Source organism: Glycine soja, chromosome 2 (assembly GCF_004193775.1).
Source record: "Glycine soja cultivar W05 chromosome 2, ASM419377v2, whole genome shotgun sequence".
Lineage (NCBI taxonomy): Eukaryota > Viridiplantae > Streptophyta > Magnoliopsida > Fabales > Fabaceae > Glycine > Glycine soja.
In genome coordinates, this window is record NC_041003.1 from 37,775,745 (window position 1) to 37,799,206 (window position 23,462).

At 35.3% G+C, this 23,462-nt stretch overlaps 2 protein-coding genes across 11 annotated transcripts; one reads left to right on the forward strand and one right to left on the reverse strand.

The window, feature by feature from the left end:
• Positions 1 to 408: 408 nt before the first annotated feature.
• On the reverse strand, positions 409 to 13,199 carry LOC114393283 (G-type lectin S-receptor-like serine/threonine-protein kinase SD1-1). Of its 8 annotated transcripts, none has more exons than XM_028354593.1 (11): positions 12,991 to 13,199; positions 12,645 to 12,898; positions 12,324 to 12,397; positions 11,084 to 12,102; positions 10,231 to 10,391; positions 9,921 to 10,092; positions 9,536 to 9,773; positions 9,289 to 9,437; positions 8,122 to 8,180; positions 7,798 to 7,838; positions 7,506 to 7,711 (listed from the first exon to the last, which is right to left on the reverse strand). In XM_028354593.1, coding segments are annotated over exons 4-9 (810 nt in total). In that variant the 5' UTR covers positions 11,172 to 12,102; positions 12,324 to 12,397; positions 12,645 to 12,898; positions 12,991 to 13,199; the 3' UTR covers positions 7,506 to 7,711; positions 7,798 to 7,838; positions 8,122 to 8,178. The 8 variants fall into 8 exon arrangements, 6 of the variants coding, with proteins under 6 accessions (XP_028210394.1, XP_028210386.1, XP_028210377.1 ...); XM_028354585.1 differs by having other exon boundaries at positions 8,122 to 9,101; XM_028354576.1 differs by having other exon boundaries at positions 8,122 to 9,437; positions 12,324 to 12,389.
• A 5,178-nt stretch (positions 13,200 to 18,377) lies between these two features.
• LOC114393319 (triacylglycerol lipase SDP1-like) lies at positions 18,378 to 22,937 on the forward strand. Of its 3 annotated transcripts, XM_028354629.1 has the most exons (4): positions 18,378 to 20,618; positions 21,476 to 21,619; positions 21,791 to 22,472; positions 22,614 to 22,937. In XM_028354629.1, the coding sequence occupies exons 1-4, from the start codon at positions 19,203 to 19,205 to the stop codon at positions 22,646 to 22,648; spliced, it is 2,277 nt and encodes a 758-aa protein (XP_028210430.1). In that variant the 5' UTR covers positions 18,378 to 19,202; the 3' UTR covers positions 22,649 to 22,937. The 3 variants fall into 3 exon arrangements, with proteins under 3 accessions (XP_028210430.1, XP_028210416.1, XP_028210422.1); XM_028354615.1 differs by having other exon boundaries at positions 21,791 to 22,937; XM_028354621.1 differs by having other exon boundaries at positions 21,809 to 22,937.
• Positions 22,938 to 23,462: the final 525 nt, after the last annotated feature.

Here is a 23,462-nt window from a genome sequence, read left to right on the forward strand (position 1 = left end):
ACAATGTTCTTGTGTTCTATGTTGTCTCCTGAACTACTAAACCCTGATGTCTCACGCATGTTTAGCCTAATCCTAATCAAGCGTCATCCTCAGATGTTTCTTGTTGGACTAAACTTAACCAGAACCACATTAAGACATAACATACCAAAAACTAAGTTATCGTACCCCGATGTCTCGTGAAAATACGATAAGCTAGCCCCGTCCTATCAAGTTCTAAGAATCAGACCAGTTTTCACTATTGAATGATCCTAACAAAGCATGCATCTACTTGATCAAGGCAAAAGCACACTGAAATGATGTACTGATAGCACAGAGAACACATAAAACATCATTAAATAGATATACAAGTATTTACATCAAGTACCTACAAGGAAGAACCAACAGAGGATTTAGCTCTCCATATTTGGGAAGCTTCCTTTACAACAAAGAGAAGAGAAAAATGAAGTATTGAAGAAATACAAGTAGTGGGGATGTCTCCTCCACCTCTAGAACCTCACAATCACTCACAAACTCATCTCATGCTCTCAAAATGACTTCCTCTTCTCGCTCAGTTCTCTGCCAGTCTTTCTTTCTCTAAAAATCTCTAAACATGCAAAAGCTTCAAGAATTGCCCAAACTCCTTCTCCATTTATGATTTTAGGCTTAAATAGGTGGCCTTGTTGGTGCTTGCGCGCTTAGCGCAACTCTGGCTCGCTTAGCGTGCATTAGTGAATTTCGGCTTAGCGCGCGTCTTTTCGCTCAGTGGATGGGCTCAAGCGGTGTGCTTAGTGGAATTAGCCCTTGCTCCGCGAACATGCACAGCTCATCCTTCTTCCAGATTCTTCCTCGCGCTCAGCCAAAATAGTGTTGCGCTCAGCGGATGGCTCGCTAAGCCAATTGAAAATCAGCACTTCACAAACTTGCCTAATTAACCTGAAATTGAGAGGAAATGGTTATTAAACACACAAAATGGGAGTACTAAGTATTTATTACCTATCTTTAACAAAAAGTAATTACAACACTACAAAATAACCATAAATTGGAGGAGTTTAATACAATTTATACAGGTTTTATACACAAAAGTTAGTCGTATTCATCGACTAACACTAAGCTCACCCTCATGCCAAAATACATGAAAATACAAAAATGTCCCTAGTACAAAGACCACTCAAAATGCCCTAAAATACAAGGCTAAAACCTTATACTACTAGGGTACCCTTACTTGTAGGGTAGGGTGCCCTTAATTTGTAGGGTATCCTACAAATCTAAAATGGCCAAAATACAAGGCCCAAAATAAGGAAAACCTATTCTAATATTTACAAAGAAAAGTGGACCCAACCTTGGCCCATGGGCTCAGAAATCTACCATGAGGTTCATGAGAACCCTAGGGTCTTCTTCAACAGCTCTAGCCTAATCCTCTTGGAGCCTCTTGCTCATGGCTCTGGTGACTATTCCCTTCCTAGGGAGGATTGCATCATATGGGTTGGTTGATATCAAGCATAAATCAAAGATTTTTTCCAATGAGCCACTTGTATTGCCTGAACAAGCGCAATAGGTGTACTACACAAGATACCCACAAAGTAGGGGAAGAAACAATTGTGAATGGTGGGCAACTTGCATGGTTAGAGGAAAATTGTATATGGTTGAGACATTGAATGATGAAAATTGTATGTCAAATAAGTCAATTTCTACTGTTATTTTTGAGATGATGGATCCATAGGAATGCCTGATATTCTTGTTGATGATGAGACGATACAATTATATGATGCACATGGCCAAATGGAAGAATTAAAGATAAATGTAGTACATGATTTGATGAATAATATGAATCATGATGAACTTATCAATCATGATGAACCCTAATTTCATCTGGGAACGATCATTTGCTAAAGTTTTGATTCTTGCTAGCCGAACTGAGCTTCTTAACACCAGCTGACGTGCAATCTAAAAGGTTTTTTATGTTTCAGAAAAGAATACGAAAAATACCCAAAAGAGAGGGCAAAAGGGTTATTTGGAGGATTTTTTAGACCCTTGGCTTACCCAGGCTAGCCTCTGGCTCGCCTGGGCCCCTAGAAGACTTAGGGGTGAAGTAACTAGCTCACCTGGGCGAGCAAGGTTACTTCAGGTAGAAGCAACAGCTCGCCTGGGCGAGTTGCTGATCAACCTTCTCCCCTCATTTCCTATAAATAGGCGTGAGGGGGTTGAAGGAAGGGGTTTAGACTTTCAACATTGAAAGGAATTAGTGAAATTGAGGAGAAGAAGGAAAAAGAAGAAGAAAAAATGAGGCCGAGGCGCTTCCGAATCACATCCGTGACCGATTCCTACATCGTTCTTCGTTCGTTCTTTGTTCATCAACCAGTTAGTTTTTATTTTGAAGTTTCGAATTTGCTCTATGCACCCTTAGGGGTCCCTTTTGTTGCTTTTTACATCTTTATCTTCATTCTTCTACCATCAGTGATCTCACTTCTTTGTGTAAAGCGAGTTTTTGACCAATCGTTTGTGTCGTAATCTCACTTATCATTGTAAAATAAAGTTTCAACCGATCGTTTGTGCCATAATCTCATTTTATCATTGGAAAATAAAGTTTCAATCGATCGTTTGATTTGTAATCTCACTTTATCATTCTAAAATAAACTTTCAATCGGTCATTTACTTCACAAGTCGCCTTTAAATGAGTTTGAAAGTAAATAAGTGAAACCAAAGTTAAAATCAACACATAACCAAGCTTTTATCCATAAAAATCACTTGAATCTGTTCAAGGTCCAACACCTTAACGGTCTCTTTTACTTTTATTTGTTAAAATGAACCTTTCAAAAGTTTAAAATCAACTTTACGCGTAACTTTCTTGCCTTTAAAGAACTACGTAGGTCTGAGTTCCTCATCGCACTTGAGGATACATAGGAGCAAGGGTCACGCTCTTGTCGACCCCAAAAAGCAAAAAAAACATAAATAAGGGAAAATAAAACAAATATTGAAGTCATGTTTTGCACACTCGATTAAAGGCTGTCGTCCCTTGTGACGGGCGTGTAGGGTGCTAATACCTCCCTCGTGCGTAAACAACTCCCGAACCCTTTTTTCTTTGAAATTCATAGACCCCTTTTTGGTTTTTTCTAACGTTTTCCTCGAATAAACGTTGGTGGCGACTCCCACAAGTTTTCCTTTCTTGGAAGATGCACCCTTGAGTCTTGCATCGCCCTCTCGCCGAAGGGTAGGTTGCGACAGTTGGCGACTCCACTGGGGACTTTTTTTTAGAGAGAGTTAAGCCATTTAATCTATGTGCAATATTTATCATGACTTTCTCTTTGTTTTGTTTCCCTTTCATTCTTTTATGTTCTTGTATTCATATAACTCTTTTGATGCTTTTGTATTTGGTGTGGCTGTTTACTTATCATATGCATGTTTATAAATATTTGTTCATGCACACATGGCACGTACACCTTTGCACACACGGTGAGTTATTAGGACCCTATACTCGGGTCCATGGGAACATAGGAAGTGGAGGTTAATTTATGGTCATGTTGAGTCTCCAACTCGCTTGATGACAGTGAAACCTCATCTAGAGTTTTTCTCTTTGATGATACGTTGTCACCGGTAGTCCCTACCTCCACAATGTTTGATATCAAAGAGGATGATATCTCTAGAAACCTTTGAAAGTTATGTGCAACCACCTTGGCAGTTATCACTAAGTAGCAAAATTTCAGTCCTTTCCATTAGGTTCCTGAAATAAGGGCACGGAGCAAACACACTATGTGTTGTTTCCTTGATATTGCCATGCATATCTTCATAAGGTCATGATTGTGTGCGTCTTTCCTATGCTTACCATGTTGTTGTGTCATTTCGGCATTAATTGATTGTGTTACCATGCTCGTTCGTCCAGTATGTTTCTCTTTGTGCTATCAACCACATGCCCTCACGCATGCATACTCATACTGTGTCGTCACTCGTGCATTGCATTTTGTCTCGTCATTTTGTCACGGGAAGTCGAAAGGTCTGCATCACCTTCTTAAATGCATGCATGAGGCACCATGGTAATGACTGCGAATGAACCATGATGCCTAATACATTGTGAGTAAGAAAAAATGGTCTTCCGGGCTCTTGCGTCTATAGATAAAATGCATTTTTGTCATGCATAGCATAAACATTCCCTCGTGCATTCATCATATTTCCTCCATGATAGGGTGTTGAAGTATTGATCAATAGAGTTTTTCATTCTAGCAAACATGGGATCGAACCAAGCACCCTCTTTTAAGAAAATGTTCTATCCTGTCAAAATCAAGAGTCTAGAAGTAGCCAGTTTGCAAGAGCTAGCGCAGAGGATGGATCAACTTCAACGTCAAGCCTTCCGCAAGACATGGAAAAATCTGGAATTTGGCTATGATAGAAGTGTTTATTGAATCCATTGCATCCGTCGCTCAATATTACGACCAGCTACTACGGTGCTTCACATTTGGGGACTTTCAGTTAATACCAATCATAGAAGAGTTTGAAGGGATATTGGGATGCCCGCTAGGAGGAAGGAAGTCGTATCTATTTTCTGGGTTATACCCTTCCATGGCAAGAATAGCCAAAGTGGTCAAGGTCCCGGTGCAAGAATTGGACTGAGTGAAACAAGACAGAAATAGGGTGGTTGAGATACCAAGGAAGCACTTGGAAGATAAAGCAAAGGCTTTGGTAGATCAAGGAGAGTGGACTTCATTCGCTGATGTTCTAGCACTCTTGGTGTTTGGGATTGTCCTCTTTCCAAATGTGGATAGGCTAGTGGATCTAGCAGTGATCGATGCTTTTCTTTCTTATCACCACAGCAAGGAAAGTCTGGTCATTGTTGTTTTGGCCGATGCTTATGACACATTCGATTGAACATGCGAGAAGATCAGCGCGAGAATTATCTATTGCACACCCGTTCTTTATGTATGGCTGGTCTCTGACATTTTTCATCATGAAAGTAGACCCGTGTGTCCCCTACAAGGTCATCGCTTGTGTGTCGAGAAAGGGAAGGCAAATTGGGAAGAACTCTTGGCAGCTATGGTAGGGGCATCCGTTAATTGGTTTCCTCGTTGGAAGGAAGGAGGGGCCGGAGTTTTGTCCTCATGTGAAGGGTTCCCAAGCGTCCCCTTGATGGGAACAAGGGGTTGTATTAATTATAATCCCGTACTTGCCATAAGACAACTAGGCTATCCTATGAGAGGGGTGCCATCAGAAGAGAGTATCGCACCTTTCATCGCATGAGGCTTCAGTGACCCCAATGTAAGAATGCTTCAAAGAGTCCGAAAAGCATGAAATGCGGTGCAAAGAAAGGATAAGGAGCTTAGATGAAGCAGCAATGGTGTTATTGGCAGATATCCTAAATGGTTGAAGGCTCGGACGTGAGAGATAACTTGGCTCCTAAAGCTAAAGATTTCAAGTGAGGAAAAGGCTGAAGTTCCTGAAGAGAGCGAAGAAGTGCAAGCCTTGAAACAGAACTTGAAAGAACACGAGTGGTCAAGGAAAAGTTCAAGACGACAGCCATCAGGGTCAGGAAAAAGTGTGACGAGCTGAGGGATGTCAACATGGCCACAGCCGAAGCATTAGAACGAGAAACGAAGAGGGCCCAAAAAAAAGAATAGGGTCGAAACAAGTTCCGAGGGGCTTTATGGGACAGCAACAGCGAACTCAAGCTTCAAAGGGCCGAAAAGGACGAGTCGAGGGTGGAAAGTATGATATTAGAGGACAAGTTGAAGGCTTGTCAAAGGTCGAAGGGGAGCTTGACCGAATAGTTGAATAGGAAAGAGGAGAATATGTGGACAATCATTGACCAGTACAAAGAGAAGCTAAATCTAGCTGCTAGCCATGAGCGAAGACTAGAGGACGAGCATGCAAAAGTATTGGCTCTACAAGCAGAAAGGGAAGCAAGAGAGAAAGTGATAGATTCATTACACGGAGAAGCTATGATGTGGATGGATAGGTTCACTTTCACTCTGAATGGGAGTCAAGTGCTTCCAAGACTGTTAGCCAAAGCCAAAACAATGGCGGACATGTACTCACCTGCCGAGGAAGTTCATGGGCTTTTCGATTATTGTCAGCATATGATCAAGTTGATGTCTCACATAATTAGGAACCACTGAGGCGTTTGTATTTATACTTTGACTTTGACAAGATAAACAATATTGTCCCTTAATGAAAATGAGATTTGATTCAACCCTATGTCTCTGCTAAAATTTTTGCATGGGTCCAACACTTCGACAACTTATCATTGTGATGCATTCATGTTTAGTTCATTGTCGCATTACTCATTGCATTTTGTTCTTTTAGTAGTTATAGTCAAAGTAAACATCATAACCAAAAAAGACAAACACGCTTTACGACACCTCTATCGAACCCGTTCCAAAACTAAAATCATGAGATTGAAGAAGTGTAAAAGCAAAATAAAGGACGATATGGAGGCCATGAAGGATCAAATGACCTCCATGATGGAGGCCGTGTTAAGTATGAAACAGATGATGGAGAACAATGTGGCTGCAGTTACCGCCACCAGCGTCGCCGCTAAAATCATGTCATGTACATCTTAACTCTATGCCACACATAAATTTGGAGTATTACACCAATGTGGGACTTGGATTGCCTACTCAAAATTTACTTAAACTTAATGAATGTTGTACCAATGTGGGACTTGAAGTGTTTTTCATGATCAATTGGTCTACTTCATGGTCAATTTTCTTTAAGATAGAAACTGATTTTGGTTTGTAAGGTGTATGAATGAATTGTAACTTTTTTTGTCAAGCTTTCCAATGTCGCAAACAGCACCTTAAATGAATGAGTATAACTCAAGATACAATGTGGTCTTTCCAAAGTTTTCATTATAAAGCTAACACTAGAGTTAGACAATTTTTCAAGCATTCCAATATAAGAACTTAGTATAACACTTCTCTAACACCAAATATAACAATTAAAACACTAACATAATTATATAACAACACCACCAAAGATAACAACAAGAATTTACAAAAAATATAATAGAAGAATTCTAATAAGAATTCTCCTTAGGTATATTCCTAATACTTAAAACTTGAGATGTTACGGGTTGGATTGAGATTGTTAACCAGAATTTTATCTTTAATGAATTAAACCACAGGCCCAGGGGTCTCTCACACTAAGGCAAGTTGATACAATAATGTTATCAATAATAATAATAATAATAGAAGATAAAAGAAATTATCATAATCCACTTACTGCTTAGCAGCATGTTGCCTCAAAATGATATCAAGCACTCTTATTGCTTCTTTATAATTCTCAGATTCCTGTCCACGTAGAGCATTGGCAATGGCCTTCAATGGAATCTTTGAAGCATAGCTAAGCTCAACTTTAAATAAGAGGATTTGTCAGGGTGCCTCATCTTCTTTTGGTCATTCTCATTCAGTTCTCCATTGCCCTTTGGACGGCAGTTTCCATTGTTTCTATAACATACATTGGCGCAGAAAAAAAAAAGTTACAAAGCTGAAACAGTAAAAAGTTAAGTCAAATTCAAGAATTAGCATCCACAGAATTTTAACCTGGTAGCAATAACATCCTCTAGAACAACCGTAAATTCAAGCTTGTTGCGAGCAAGAGACCCGAGAGTAAACAAAGTCCTCTCACCATCATACGCAAAATCCTTCCCACTCAATTTAGAATCATACGTTTCATGCATCCTGTCCAGAAGCTTCCTCCATACACCCTTACCCTCCACAGGTCGTCCATCATCATGAAAAAGAGCAATCTGCTTAAACATAAACATTGAATAAATGATTCCAAGTTAAATAGAGACCTAAAATAAAAAATGCAGATGAAAATGAAAGCACATACACTATACTGATAAAGTGGCTTTCCAATACGCTGCACAGCCCCTGAAATTAATAGAAGGCTTAATTTAATTTACATTTCATTTACATAATTTCAAGAAAGTAAAAAACTTTAACGGAAGGAGAAAAAATTATTATATAAATATTGTTATCAGAGATCATCTAAATTTTGGGATTGGTTTATGATCACGAGTGACCACTAACCAGTTTATATAATAATTATATAAATATTTTTAACTTTTGGATTTTACTTTGAACAGCATAGAAATTTCTAAGAGACTAAGTAGCAAAACAAGCTAACTTACAAAAACTAATAAGTGATTATTACCTTGACATCAGGCACACCAATGACAGAAGCACATTCCACCACTTCAGCACCAACACGTTCTAGAAAACAAGTTGCAAGAAACCACATATATATAGCAAAGTTGGGACCACATTCATTGAACAATCACAAGTGAAATAAAAGAAGGCAAGAATATATAGACAAAAAGTAACACCCTCCCCCACCCCGAAAAGAGACTGAAAAATAAAAAAAATCACCTAGAAGTTTTACTCCCAAACAACTGACAATTAAAACTTCAACACAAGATTAACTTCTGCAAGCTAGTGATGGAACTGCAATACCAAAAGGTGGGGGCATAGAAAGCTACAACTCACAGAAGAGAAAACAAGACAACCCAACTAGATTTTTAATTATTTGTTCTTTTAACATCTAGAAAAGAAAGAAACATAAAAAATGGTAATTTAGTAAACACATGATGTTAACAAGTTGTTATATCTTCTCAAACAAGCTTGTCTTAAGAGAATTCATGGTATTATTGACTTGAATGCAAGAGTCTGACCCAGTTTCAAGGTATATATGGAAAAAGTAGGAAACCACAAATTTGATTTATTGGTTACTTTTGAAGCCAATTTATTCTTTTTTTGTGATATAATATTTGCAGTTCTTCACGCGCTACCCTGTTTTTAGTGTTCTCTTTCAACATCAGTATGCTTAGTCACAACTTCACACAGAAGGAAGAAAGGGTGAGAAAGAGTGAAAGAATATAGTCCTTAACCTTGAGTCTAACACAATATAATATGCATCTATACAAGGTAGATGATGAATGTGACTAGCAAAGAATGTATCAACGGGCTTCTAATAAGGTAATGGTTATTTCATTTGTTGAACTTAGTTGCTGCTTACTTATGGAGGAGTCTGCTTCACCTAAATATTTTCGAAAGAATCATGGCTGTCTTGGCTCAGGCAATTCAAGCTCACTCACTAACATTAGGAGCACACTAGACATTCCAGTCCTCTGGATTCTGTTGAAAACACAAGAGATTAACATGAATGCAATGCAACATTCGCGATAGAAAACTCGAGTCTTCTATGCTTTTATATATCAGTTCTAGTGGTCTTCCTTCTTTCCATAGTTTCCATGCCTGAAAGACATTAAAGGATACACACATTTTTGACACATGAGTTTACAATTTTTCTCTCATTACTTACATGGCCTATGAGATTCGTTGTGGTTCTGATTGTAATATTCTCTACTTCTTTTTCCTAATATAATCTCCAGCAGTAAAACTCCAAAGCTGAAAACATCAGATTTCACTGAAAATAGCCCATCAGTTGCATATTCTGGTGCCATGTAACCGCTGCAGAACACATTTTGAAATAAAACTCTTAAGGCCTTATCTAGGAGAAAGTTGGTGTCATGAATTCAGCTTGATTGGAAAACCATTTATTCACTTACTATGTCCCAACTATTCTCTTTGTGTTTCCTTCTTGCTGATCTACACCGAAAATTCTAGCCGTGCCAAACTCTGAAATTTTGGGGTTCAACTCACTGTCAAGTAAAACATTACTTGCTTTGAGATCTTTGTGGATAATCCTTAGTCTAGAATCCTGATGAAGAAAGAGAAGGCCCTTGGCAATTCCACATATAATGTTGAAGTGCTTTGACCAGTCCAGTGATCCACTTCTTTGCTCATCTACCAGATTTCCATCACATAAAAAAATCAATTTGATTATATGCAGTTAAAAAATGTTCTAATGTGGAAAGCAGTTAAGTGCTACTCAAATCATGAAACTAGTTAAACCATTTAAAATACAATTCATTCCTTGTATTGTATCCATACCAAAAATAAATGAGTCCAAGCTACCATTAAGCATGTACTCATAAACCAACATTTTTTCCTCTCCTTCAAGGCAACATCCAAGAAGCTTTACAAGATTGCGGTGTTGAATTTTGCAAACAATTTTACTTCGTTCTTGAATTTGGTCAATCCTTGTCCTGAGCTTGCTGAAAGCCTATTCACAGTAATTTCTTGCCCGTCTGTTAGACTTCCATGAAAATTTTAATTTTCAAATTGATCATTTGAAAGAAATCAAGAAGTGTTCATTTTATTCCTCAATTCTTAATGCCATAATAATCTATAAGCAAATTACCCTGTATACAGATCCAAAACCACCTTCTCCAATTTTGTTCTTGATTGTGAAGTTGCTAGTGGCCTTAGCTATTGTTGATAGGTCAAAAACTGGTAGGTCCATATCATCCACTTGCATTCCACTATTTTGATTTGATTTGATTTGATATTGAAGTCTGATCTCTTTGAAATAGTATAAGTAGGTGTTTCAGATTGTGATAAACATTTCAGCACATTTCTTTCAATTTTTGAAAGGACTAGAATTTCATCTTTTGATAAAATGAAAATTTCCTATATCCTACTATGAGTTATTCCACTTTCCCTCCCTCAAATGCAAAAAAATAATTAAGGAAACAAGAGAGCTAGTACCTCCAAGTAGAAATTACACACATGAAAAAGTGTTTCAGTTTTAACTAAGTTAATTTTGGGATAATAAATTAAAAGTTCATTTTGATTTATCTTTTCCAACACATTATCCAGACAAAACTGAAAAAACAAAAAATTCCTACGCAGAATATGATTTATAAATTGGCTGCAATTATAAATAGCCTCCATTGAAGGAAGAATTCAGAACAAGTGTCTGTCATGACTTTTCAACATCCATAAAACTTTTTGTCCTGTTATTTCAAACTGAATTCAACAAACTTCTTATTTAGCATGCAGTTGTTGACCAAAGAAGGTGAACCAAATTAGTTACAGTGGAACCTATACACTATTTACTTCTATGGTTTTTGTTGTTCAAATCATTGTATGGTTGTCAAATAACATGCATTCATCTAATACAATACTACAAACATTAATAAAGCGATACAAAGAAATTTTTCTTTATGAGAACGGGAACAAAAATGTGAATTCTTTATTTCTTTAACACCAACCAAGTATTATTAGTATTCCAGCAACTGCAGCCACGACCAAAGAAACTGTTATTGCCACTAGGACTCCAACCCTTCTCGTGGCCCTCATTTGATCACCCTTCGGTATAACTTTTGATCTCCCTTCTTGTGGCCCTCATTTGATCACAAATTTGCAAAGGTAACATGAATATTCACATATGAAAATGTATCCTAGCTAAGAAATTTATTTGAAGAAAGACTAATAATAATTAGTTGCAAAGCCAAGTTCCTACCTAATTCTGAAGCATCAATTTGAACATATACACCTGGCCTACAGCTGCAAACTGTCTAATATCAATTAGATCACCAAACCACATAGCACAACCACTTCCTTGTCCACTGATATCCGAATTCGTATAAGCCATACAAGAACAGTTATCCAAGCACTTGGCTTTGCATTCCTCTAACCCAATTATCTGATCCAGCCAACTATGTGTAGTGTCAGACTTTTTCAGCAAAGTCAATTTGTTAAATCCATCATTGTTCTTGTTCTCACACCTTAATTCCTTATTGCGGATGCATCCGTGAGACCAATCCATTGAGCTCCCTTCTTCAGGTAACTTAGACTTGAACCCTTGCAAACATTGGCACACTGGTGAATATGAAATTACACAATTTGCATTAGCTCCACAAAGGGAATAGCTGTCACATAAGTCCAGTGGTACTAAAGTGTACACCTCCCATCTTTGCTTTGATTTGTTCCATACATATTGCTTACGAACGTAGCTTGTTGCATTTAGCACCAACCTTGAGATCATAGATGAGTTCTTAAGGTTGTATGTGTAGTAAAGTTCATCCTTGTTGGAAACAAACTTGAAGTCATAAATGAGGTTGGCCTTAACTTGTGGTGACCACTTGAATGCAAGCCATTCCATGGTCCACTTCGATAGAACTTTTGATCACCCTTCATCACGTATGCTTTAGGGTAGTTATTAAGCACCATATCAAAAGAGAAGTCACTAGGAGATGGATCATCAGGACTCTTCCAAGCTATTAGCTTCCTATTAAGACCAGTTCATCTCAAGTAAGAAAGTATCAGTAGGGTAGTTAAAGCTCTCCCACAAATAGTCCTCACTGTTTGCATCTTTCTCATCTCTTATCACAAGATATTCACAAATAGGTCTCTCTCTCTCTCTCTCTCTCTCTCTCTCTCTCTCTCTCTCTCTCTCTCTCTATATATATATATATATATATATAAACCAGAAACAAAATATATACTTACTACTTTCTTTTCCTTTCCAAAATTTGATTTGAGTACCCAAAGACATTGAAATCAAAACCGAGAACACTGAAAAGCTGAAAATCTGAGAATTAATACGAACTCAAAATAAGATTAAAAAATGATAGAGAAAGCAGACACATACATATGTTTGTTTCAAATAACCACCGATGTTGTATTTCTTTGGAATATGGAGAAAAGGAAAATTAGTGTATCATGGGATGTGTATTCACTACATATTCATTTTACATGGCATGTCACCATGCAATGAGAATGAGAAAAAAAAGCAAAAGAAAATCACTTGGGAAAAGTAAAAGAAATTACCTCAAAAATATCAACCAAATTCAGCATCCACAGTTTGAAATTCAATGACATGTTGTTGGACAGAAATTTCAAACATCTTCGATCAAAACAGAGCTAACACATGCTGCTCTTTTTCTTCAGCAAATGCTCGAACTTGGAGGACGCGTTGAGCGTTTTCTTCAAAGATCCAATTCTCATTTTTCTTTCATCTTCGGAGTTCTCAAAATCATATCTCCTTTCCTTCTTATCATCACTCCCGGAGAATCATTTGAAACCTGCCACAATAACCAAAATGAAACACATAAGCGAAGAGAAAAAAAAACTAAAACCCTATGAGAGAGAGTGTGTGAAAGAGAAAGGAAGTTACAAGGTCTTGGAAGATCTCGCAACATGGTGCAAGCTCAGCACGAGCACATCATTGCGGTGGATTTGGTCTTAGAGGCGTTGACGGCGAGGTGGCCTTGGTCCCTCTCGCGACGACTTGTATGGGAACCCTGAAGGCGGAGTGAGAGTGAGAAGGAGAGTAAGAATAGAGAACCCCAAAGAATAGCAGGAGCTACATATTAGAAAAAGAGAAAAATATTTTAAGATGATGTAATAAAAACTGTCTTAAAATGATAGTCTTTTAAGACAGTTTTCATAAAATCGTCTTCATTGAAAAACCCTGTCACCGCCTTATATACTAAAGTGGTTCTTGATGAACTGTTTCGCATTCGTAGAAAATGCTTTTTTAGTAATCTAGCCACGATTTTCACACAAATACACAATAAAAGAAACAAGCTGTTAAAAAGAACTCATATATATATATATATATATATATATATATATATATATATATGAGTTCTTTTTATTTATTGTGTATTTGCTACTTATATAAGTTTAGGCACATATTGTGCAATGAACCCATGCATCACAATTTTTTCTAAGTTGACCTTAAAAAATAAAAGCAATGCTACTAGGTTATTTTTGGGAAAACTAATTTATAAGTTAACTAAAAACTTATAAACGATAAGTTAGGAGTTGAAAAATTGGAAGTTAACTAAAAGTTTATAAGTTAGCTGATTTAATTGAAAGAGTTTAGTAGGACTAGTCGATAAATTAAGTAAAAAATGTCAAATAACATAAAATGACAAATTTAATATAGAATATACAAGAAGTGAATTAGGTCTTATAATTTTAGAAAAAATATAGAATAATTTAATAAATAATTATAAAGTTGATATGATTCAAAGAATATATTTCTAACTTTAAAGAATGATGAAATGATGAAAATTGGCACACAAAAAAGAAGCTTTTAGGTATCGTATATGTGTAAAAACGTGAATTTAGATATGAGAATTTTTTAGGCAACAAAAAAAAAGATAAAAGAATTTTTAATTTGAATAAAAAACTATAATGAAATTTCAAATAAAATAGTAAAGATAAAATTGAGAAGAAAAAGAAATCTATAACTTATAAGTTCACTTATTTTTCATCACTTTCTAAAATATATTTATTTGATAAAGAAGCTTATAACTAATAAGAAAGAATCTCAATTGGCTAATAAGAATAGGTGAATAATAAACTAATTTCAATTGGTTGATAACAATGTCAAATTATCAAGAATTTCAATCTTTTTATTTTTTATTTTTACAAAGAAAGACATATATAGAGATGATAATTTTTTTTATAGAATTCAAAATCTTGTTTTGATGAACATTGATAAATATCCTTAAAAATATTATGTGATGTTATCATTTTTTATTTTTATCCATTAATTTAACTAAAAATGACAAAATCATCTTATGTGACTTGCTAATTAATATTTTTAATTTTTAAAATGAATCAATTTTAATTTTTAAATTATTTAAATTGAGTGGTTGAGAATTAGTGTAAGTTCAATGATTTAGACATGATATAAACGAATCCTGACCCACATAAATATAAAATATATAATTAAAATTAACTTCACTGTTTTGTAAACTGAATTAACTTCTATACTTGAAACGATACGGAAATATTCACATTTCCCCGGCAATTTGGCAATCACTTGCTCCAATTTATCGTATAGTCAGTTTTCTATAATTAGAATTTAGAACGTTCTTCTTTATTTTCCTTTTCATCCACGTAATCCTATAAATATATGTGTGTGTTTGATTTATTAAAAAATAAATGATTAGTTAATACAAAAATATTTGTTTAATTTTTAATTTAAAAAATGACTGAAAAACAATTTAAAATAAAGAATAATAAATTGATAAATATAAAAAATTTGTAACTCACTAAACCTTTATACAACTTTTTGTTTAATGTCTAACAAAAATAAAATACAAATTTTCTGACTTTTCATTAACTCATACATTTTTTCTTCTTCCTTTTCCTCTTCTTCTCTTTATGACTTTTGGATTGCACAGAAGGGTTTTCAAGTTCCGCAGCCAATTAAGATAAAACTCCATGGCCTTAGGCTTCTTGCCTCCCTCCCAGACCCAGTAGATGAGGCCGGCGGTGACCATGGTGAGGGCAAAGCCGCACGTGGTGGCTTTGATGAAGGAGTTGAGGGACTTGTCAGCGTTGGGGCGATGCCATGACGGTCGTGCTTGAAGTGCTTCCCCCAGCGAAGCAGCGCCATGGCTTCCCGCAGTGCCTACACCAATGATGCCGCACGGAGGTGGGGGTCGTCGAAGGAGGTGGCAATCTTTGCCAGCATGTTGCACAGGAGGGGACGACGGCGGAGTACGCTTGCAGAGGCACGTGGAGTGTGCAACAGAGAATTTGGAACAATTGGAGAAAGGAAGAGAGAAGAAGAGAAAAGAGGAAGCACGAGCCCATGTTCGGTGCTTGGTCTGAATAATAATAAAAAATCTTTATAAAAAAAAAAGAATTGAAACTGTAAAATTTTTTATAACAATAAGTCTAAAATAATGCTTTAAAATATATCAAAATATTAATAAATTATAAATATTAGTAAAGCATGATAATAATTTTGTTAAATAATAAAATAATTTAAAAAGTTTTAAAATCTTGTATATTTTCCTAGTACAAATCAAATAATGCATGATACAAAGAATATTATAGTAAAATTCATACTATTTTGTTCAGTAATCACATCAAAAAAGATATAATATAAAATTACTTGTATTGTACATCGACTATCAAACAGCGTATAATACAAAAAGTTATTATATTACCAAAGTTATAAAACTCGGTTTGGTTATTGATCTGATTGAGGTAGTGGGTCAGTGGTCCAACCGGTGAGCTAGTAACTGATCCAGTTTGACCCGGTATATATTAAAAAAATTTAAAATTATATATGTTGAATGAGAAGTTTACATGCTAACAAAATCAATATAATTTCTAAAGAAATTGTTAGAAATTCAACACAACACAAAAAATGACAAAACAAACCATGCAAATAGCATTTCAACAATTACAACTTTAACCAAATTAATACTTTGTCAACCAAATTCCTCAAACAATGCAAAGAAAGGGTATGAATCCCCCTATTTTATTTTCAAACGTCTTCACTTGTTGTCTAATTTACTTTCCTTCTAAACTTATTAATCCAAATACCCTAACAAATAGTATATTTTATCCAATCCATTATTATTGTTAATTTATTTTTTTCTTCTTTTTTGCCCCTTCCTATTTATCTCTACCAAAAATAGGATGAACTCCCACATGTACAAAGTTTTGTCGTATATCAAACCCAGTTGAAGCCATTTAGTGCACATTTCAATACTTTTGCAGTTACTCTACCCTTGAAAAAAGGAAACATGAGTAACAAAATGTGAAATTATATATGTAGTTACTAGTTACAAAAGTTGAAAGTAAACTCTTATGAAATCCATGACTACTCAAACCAAGGATCCAAACTAACATATAAAATCTAGAAAGGCAAGCAAAGTTGAATATTTTAATGAGTAGTTCCATCACCAGCTGTGCCATCTTTAAAGAAAGAAAAAAATTGACAAACCCAATTTCTAGAATCAAAATAATGGAAATATAATTTACAAGGATACTTTGGCCTAGCCTTAACAAACTAAAGCAAAGCTTATTAAAATCGACTACAGAGTATAGACATAAGAAGAATATAACTAACATCACCAAAAGCCTTCAAGGATAAAAGTTAGATGCAGTTCCATAAGTACTTTTAATGTGTCAAGGAAAAGGCTTTTAGCTAAATCCATTTTTCGAATGCAAAATCAGATAAGATTGGAAAAATGTTCAACTCATAATAATCTCAAATTCAAAATTGAAAACCACAAATTCAAGAATCGCACAAGGTGAAAACCAATCCTCAACTCACCCTAACTTTCATGAAATCTGGTACTTGTCACCCAAAGAAGGGTATTCATAAAGTATCAGTATTAGCAGATTGGTGTTAGCCACGAAACCAAAAACCAAACTCAGGTGCATCAGGTATCTAAACATGAACAGAAACACAAGGTAGTTCCACTTCGTGAGGAAGAGAACAGACAAAAAATCATAGACAAAACTTGCTAGAAATGGGTGCAGTGCGGCGGCGTGACGGTGCGGCGATGAAGAGCAGGGTCGAGATCGAGAGAATGAAGAAGATAAGTGTGAAGATTGAAGAGAATTGGTTGAGGTTTTTTAAGGTTATCCAAAATGATGTCATTTTGTAGCATTTTTTTAATGCAAAAACAAGTTTTAAAAACTGGCCTGAGTCACCAGGTTTACACAAAACCGGCAAGGTCTGGCTAGGTTATCCTGGACCAAATGCATGGCCGATCCAATAACCACACTGGCTCGATCATGCCACCGGGTCCTGGTTGGACCGATCCGATTGGTTGGGTCGAACTGAGTTTTTAAACTATGCCTGTGTCTTAGCTGCTTATCTAGTGTTGTTCTATCTGTCCTGTCTTTTTAGCAAATCAAATGTACCCTAATTCTACCAAATGCTTTATTTAATGGATTTCTTTATTTCTCTCTATGATATATAACAAATTATTTGTCCAATATTTAATAAAAATATTTTATTTAAAATTTGTGGTTGACATTAATCTAATATATATTTCAATCATATTTAATATTTTAAAATTAATTTTATCAAAATTGGAAACAAATGGACATTGATGTGATAATAATTATTTAATTTTTTAAAATATTTTCTCTCTTTTTTTAATTTTTATTTCACATATCATATTCACTAGTAGCCTAAAAAATCTTTGCTCAACCTTGTCAAATTATCATTCATTTATCTTTAATTGTATATTTAATTTTCTTAATTGTCTATTTCATTTAATCCACCATCTTTTATTTATATTTTCAAATTTTATTACAATTAAATTTTAAAGAAATTAATAATTAAAAATAAAATTATGTCATAACTGAAATTATTCATTAAAATTATATATATATATATATATATATATATATATATTTATACAAATATATTTATTTATTATAAATTTTAATTAAATAAAAATAAGCATTTGTCTTGCTTGACATAGACACAAAATGACAATTTGTTTTTGACATTTGGTGACTAAAACTTGCTAAAACAAAATAATATGGATATATGTATAATTGTATAGGCTAAATAACAATTTTGTAAAAGAAATTGTATTTATGAGTTTTTTATCATACAAAAATATTAAAGAATATAAAGTTAGATGAATGACATAATTAAAAGAAAAATATTATTATAAAAAATGTTATATGAAAAATACTACAACTTTATTTTCTATACAAATAGTAACCATCATAATATTAAACTACCTTTTATTCATTGGCACATAGATAGGAAAACAGTTAGCAACCAAAATACGCAACAAAACGTCAACAAGCAAGCCATACCGCAATTTTCTGACTGGCTCCCGCGTCTCCATGACGATTAACGACAACTTTGTCTACACCTCGCAGATCCCAATGCCCCTTTCCCTTCGTTTTCATTTGTTCAAATTCAAAATCATAGTTATCGTCTTCGTAATACAAACAACCTCTTCTTCTCGCTAAGCCTTTCCATCTTTCCTTGGCTTAGCGGGAACATCTTCATTTCTCATTATTTCCTTTCTTTTGATCCCCTTACTTTAAAGGCTTTGCCTCTCTGCAATAATAATATTTTCCCACATTTGTTTTTACCCCTTGTTCTGTATCTAGTCTGATCCGTGTTCTGCTTCCGGAGAATCGTTTTCCCCCCTGGAATCGAAGATTTGATATTCAAAACCCTATTCGATTGATTATTTGAGTAATAATTGTGTTTATTTTTATTCATCCTTATTGATGGAATCATCTTCAAATTGAATGTACAGTTGTGCAATTATGTTGTTTTTCCTTTGATTGTACTTGGGAACTTTTGTGAATATTACTCTTTAACTGGTTCCTTGTTTTATCCATGATTTATTCATTTATGCACTAGCTTGGGTCTTATATGCAAAGTCAATTCCTTTATATGCTTTTCTTAAGTCTACCTCCAGGCATATCCAATTGTAAAAAGCCTTGCCTTTCAGATTTTACTCTTTGATGCTATCATAAAAGGCCAACTTGTACTGTGTAAACTCTTGTAGAGTACCTGATCTCTTAAGGGTGTCATTGGCTTGTGAAAAGAGAAATATTTACTTTTCATCTTTTGTTCCAAGGATGGATCATATAAGTAACGAGGCTAGTGTTGACCCTTTTGCGATTGGCCCTTCTAGCATTCTTGGTAGAACAATTGCTTTCAGGGTTCTCTTCTGCAAGTCTATCTCACAATTGAGGTATCATATACTTTTTGTGCTGTCGAATATCTTCAAAAGATTTAGGGGATTTTGGGCACCCATTGTGTCATGGTTGCATCCGAGAAACCAGGGCATATTGGCAATGATGACAATGATTGCTTTCTTGTTGAAACGGTACACCAGTGTGAAAGTGAGGGCCAATATCGCATATAAGCGGAAATTTTGGAGAAATATGGTGAGAGCTGCATTGACCTATGAGGAGTGGGCTCATGCAGCCAAGATGCTTGATAGAGAGACACAAAAGATGAATGAATCAGATCTTTATGATGTGGAGTTGGTGAGTAACAAGCTTGAAGAACTTCGCCATCGCCGGCAAGAGGGGTCTCTTAGAGATATAATATTTTGTATGCGTGCAGATCTTATTAGGAATCTAGGTAATATGTGTAACCCTGAGCTCCACAAAGCTAGGCTTCAGATGCCAAGACTAATCAAGGAGTATATTGACGAGGTATCAACTCAGTTGAGAATGGTCTGCAACTCTGATTCGGAGGAGCTTGCATTGGAAGAAAAGCTTTCTTTCATGCATGAAACGAGACATGCATTTGGGAGGACTGCTTTGTTGTTAAGTGGGGGTGCTTCCCTTGGAGCTTTTCATGTTGGTGTGGTTAAAACACTGGTTGAACATAAACTTTTGCCTAGGATAATTGCTGGTTCAAGTGTAGGATCCATTATGTGTTCTATTGTTGCCACTAGGTCTTGGCCTGAGCTTCAAAGCTTTTTTGAGGATTCATTGCACTCACTACAGTTTTTTGATCAAATGGGTGGGATTTTTACAGTTGTGAAGAGGGTTACAACATATGGCGCAGTTCATGAGATCAGACAATTGCAGATGTTGTTGAGGCATCTAACAAGCAATCTTACATTTCAAGAAGCATATGACATGACAGGTCGAATTCTTGGGATTACAGTTTGTTCCCCAAGAAAGCATGAACCACCTAGATGTCTTAACTACTTGACTTCACCTCATGTTGTAATATGGAGCGCAGTTACTGCTTCTTGTGCCTTTCCTGGCCTTTTCGAGGCTCAGGAATTGATGGCAAAGGATAGAAGTGGAGAGATTGTTCCTTACCATCCTCCATTTAATTTGGGTCCTGAAAAGGGTTCCACTTCAGTGCGCCGTTGGAGGGATGGTAGCTTGGAGAATGATTTACCTATGATGCAGTTGAAAGAGTTGTTCAACGTCAATCACTTTATAGTTAGTCAGGCCAATCCTCATATTGCACCATTATTGAGATTGAAAGAATTTGTACGAGCTTATGGAGGTAATTTTGCAGCAAAGGTATGTTCATGGACTTGGACCTCTATGAATGATAATACATACATGTTGATGTGTCTGATTATTGTCATTGCATATATTTTTTTCTTAAATGATTTTTTCACTTCTACATTTTTCATTAAATTGGTCTTTGTCCCCAACTAAAAACTCCATTTCCTGTGACTTGATGAGTAAACGGTTCCTTGCTGTTAAACTAACAACTTAGATAAAGCATTATGACATCATTTTATTCTTATAGGTGATGACCCCCTGTTGGGGGGAAAACGCTTGGTTGTTGTTGTAGTAGTACTGATGAATACGATTTGGGTGTGCTTTGCACGTTTGCTTATGTGAGTCCATCAGTCTGTGAAATATCACACTCTAAGTATTTATATTTATTGGTTAAACCACCATGGAGTTTTATTGCCTCTACTATTCCATTCCCTGCCAATTTCAAGGGAAAATTAATGCTTGCAGATTTTCAGAGTAACAATGTTCTTGTATAGACTCTACTTATACATAAATATAATTACCTTTGCCTTCCAAAAAAAAGAGTAACAGGCTGGCCCTTTAGCTGCAGCTGTGTATTGAAATAATGGTAAAATTTTCTTAGGAATATGTTACCACTTATTTGCAAACTTATCGCAGGCATGACTTCCAATCTGAATATTGACTGGCATGTATGGAATTCCTTAGTTCAAATTATGTTGTGTAACTTTTATGTACCCCCTCCCCAACTTGATTGGAAAATGGGGGTATCTTTCAACATTTGTTGCAATAAGCATCATACTTGTTTGCCATTGGATTTTCATTATGCTGCTGCCCAACTATTCTGAATATGCAATAATAATAATAATCCAATGTGGTTTTCAACTTTGTAGCTTGCTCATCTAGCAGAGATGGAGGTGAAACATAGATGTAATCAGGTACTGGAACTCGGCTTTCCCTTAGGTGGACTTGCCAAACTGTTTGCTCAAGATTGGGAAGGTGATGTAACAGTTGTTATGCCTGCAACTCTTGCTCAGGTATGTGCCCAAGAACAATTAAATACTACGTTTTATTTGAAGATAAAAGAAATAACTAGTGTTTATTAAAAATGGGTTTAGGAATTTATTATTTATATATCATATATTGGGGAAGATTCAGTTGAATAGTGATTAACTTGTGTATGTTATCTTTCCCTGATCCTGCTCCAGTACTTAAAAATCATACAGAACCCTTCTTATGTAGAGCTTCAAAAGGCAGCTAACCAAGGGAGAAGATGCACCTGGGAGAAGCTTTCGGCCATAAAAGCAAATTGTGGAATTGAGCTTGCTCTTGATGAGTCTGTTGCAATTCTAAATCATATGAGGCGACTCAAAAGAAATGCTGAGAGAGTTGCTACTGCTTCTCATGGTCTTCCCAGTACTGTCAAATTCAGTGGTTCAAGAAGAATTCCATCGTGGAACATCATTGCACGAGAGAATTCTACAGGTTCCCTAGAAGACCTTCATGCTGATGCTGCTTCCTCATTGCATCAAGGTGTTATTAGTCCCAGTGGAGCAACTGGTAAAAACTGGAAGTCCCATCGTATCATTCATGATGCAAGTGACAGTGAATCTGAAACTGCTGACTTGAATTCTTGGACCAGATCCGGTGGGCCTTTGATGAGAACTACTTCAGCAGATATGTTCATTGACTTTGTCCAGGACTTAGAATTTCATAAAGTTAATACCGAACTAAATAGAGGCAAGGTGACTCACACTAGTCCTCATGATTTTCAGCATCACAGTTCAAGGCACACAACAGTTAATAGGTGGTCTGAGAGCACAGAAAACGATCAGAAAGAAAATGGCAACAGGATTGTCATGAATGAATCTAACATAATGGTAACTGAAGGTGATCTTTTACAGCCTGAAAGGATCCATAATGGGATTGTGTTTAATGTTGTCAAGAAAGAAAACTTGACACCAAATAGGAATCATGATTATAATAGTTATAACAATGAAGTTGCTGAATGTGTACAAATTGACTTTCCAGGGAAGGAGGTGGATGCTGCTAGTTCAGCTTCCTAAAATGGCGATGATGATTCCACAATGGTCAGGTCCCTAACTGAAAAACCAGATTATAACTCCACAGATCATTTTAGCACAAATTTGGGTAAAGTTTAAAGCATTGCTGACAGTTAACTCCAAAGATCAATTACCTTTATTCCTTTATTAACATTACTTTGGTGCTATTGCTGTTCATATTGTTATTAGTATTAGTATCAAATCTAGTCAAGGATCTCTGTATTATTTAGTTGACTGGAATACACCCCAAAATTTGGGATGCTCATGATTGCTAGGAAGAAATTTGGTTTTACAATTCGCAAGTAAAAATTGGGGGCAAAATGTACCAAATTAAAAAGTTGGGATACAATTTGTCAAAAAATTAAAAAATTTGGAATAAAAAATACAATTAAATCTTAATTTTATTGAATTTGAATTTTTACATTAGTAAACTATTTATTACGAATTACATAACTCATGATAGTAACAATAATGATACAACTTGATAAATGTTTCCTGTAAAAAACAAAACTAGATAAATGCCTAATTTTTTATGTGATAATTATAGAATTTTAAGATTTAAATTAATGAGAAAAGGAATAATTTTTTTGGATTGAAAAATAATAAAGACTAATGGTTATAACTATTTTATATGGAAAAGTTTCTGATTTCATGTAACATGATTCACATTGGTAGATTTATATTTGATTGAAAGTTATAAATATTTATTATAAAATTATGAATAGTTTACTTATGATTTTAAATTTATTTTTTATTAATTTATTTGGAAAAATATTTATAATTTGAATTTGATTTTAAAAAAATAGAGAATCACAAG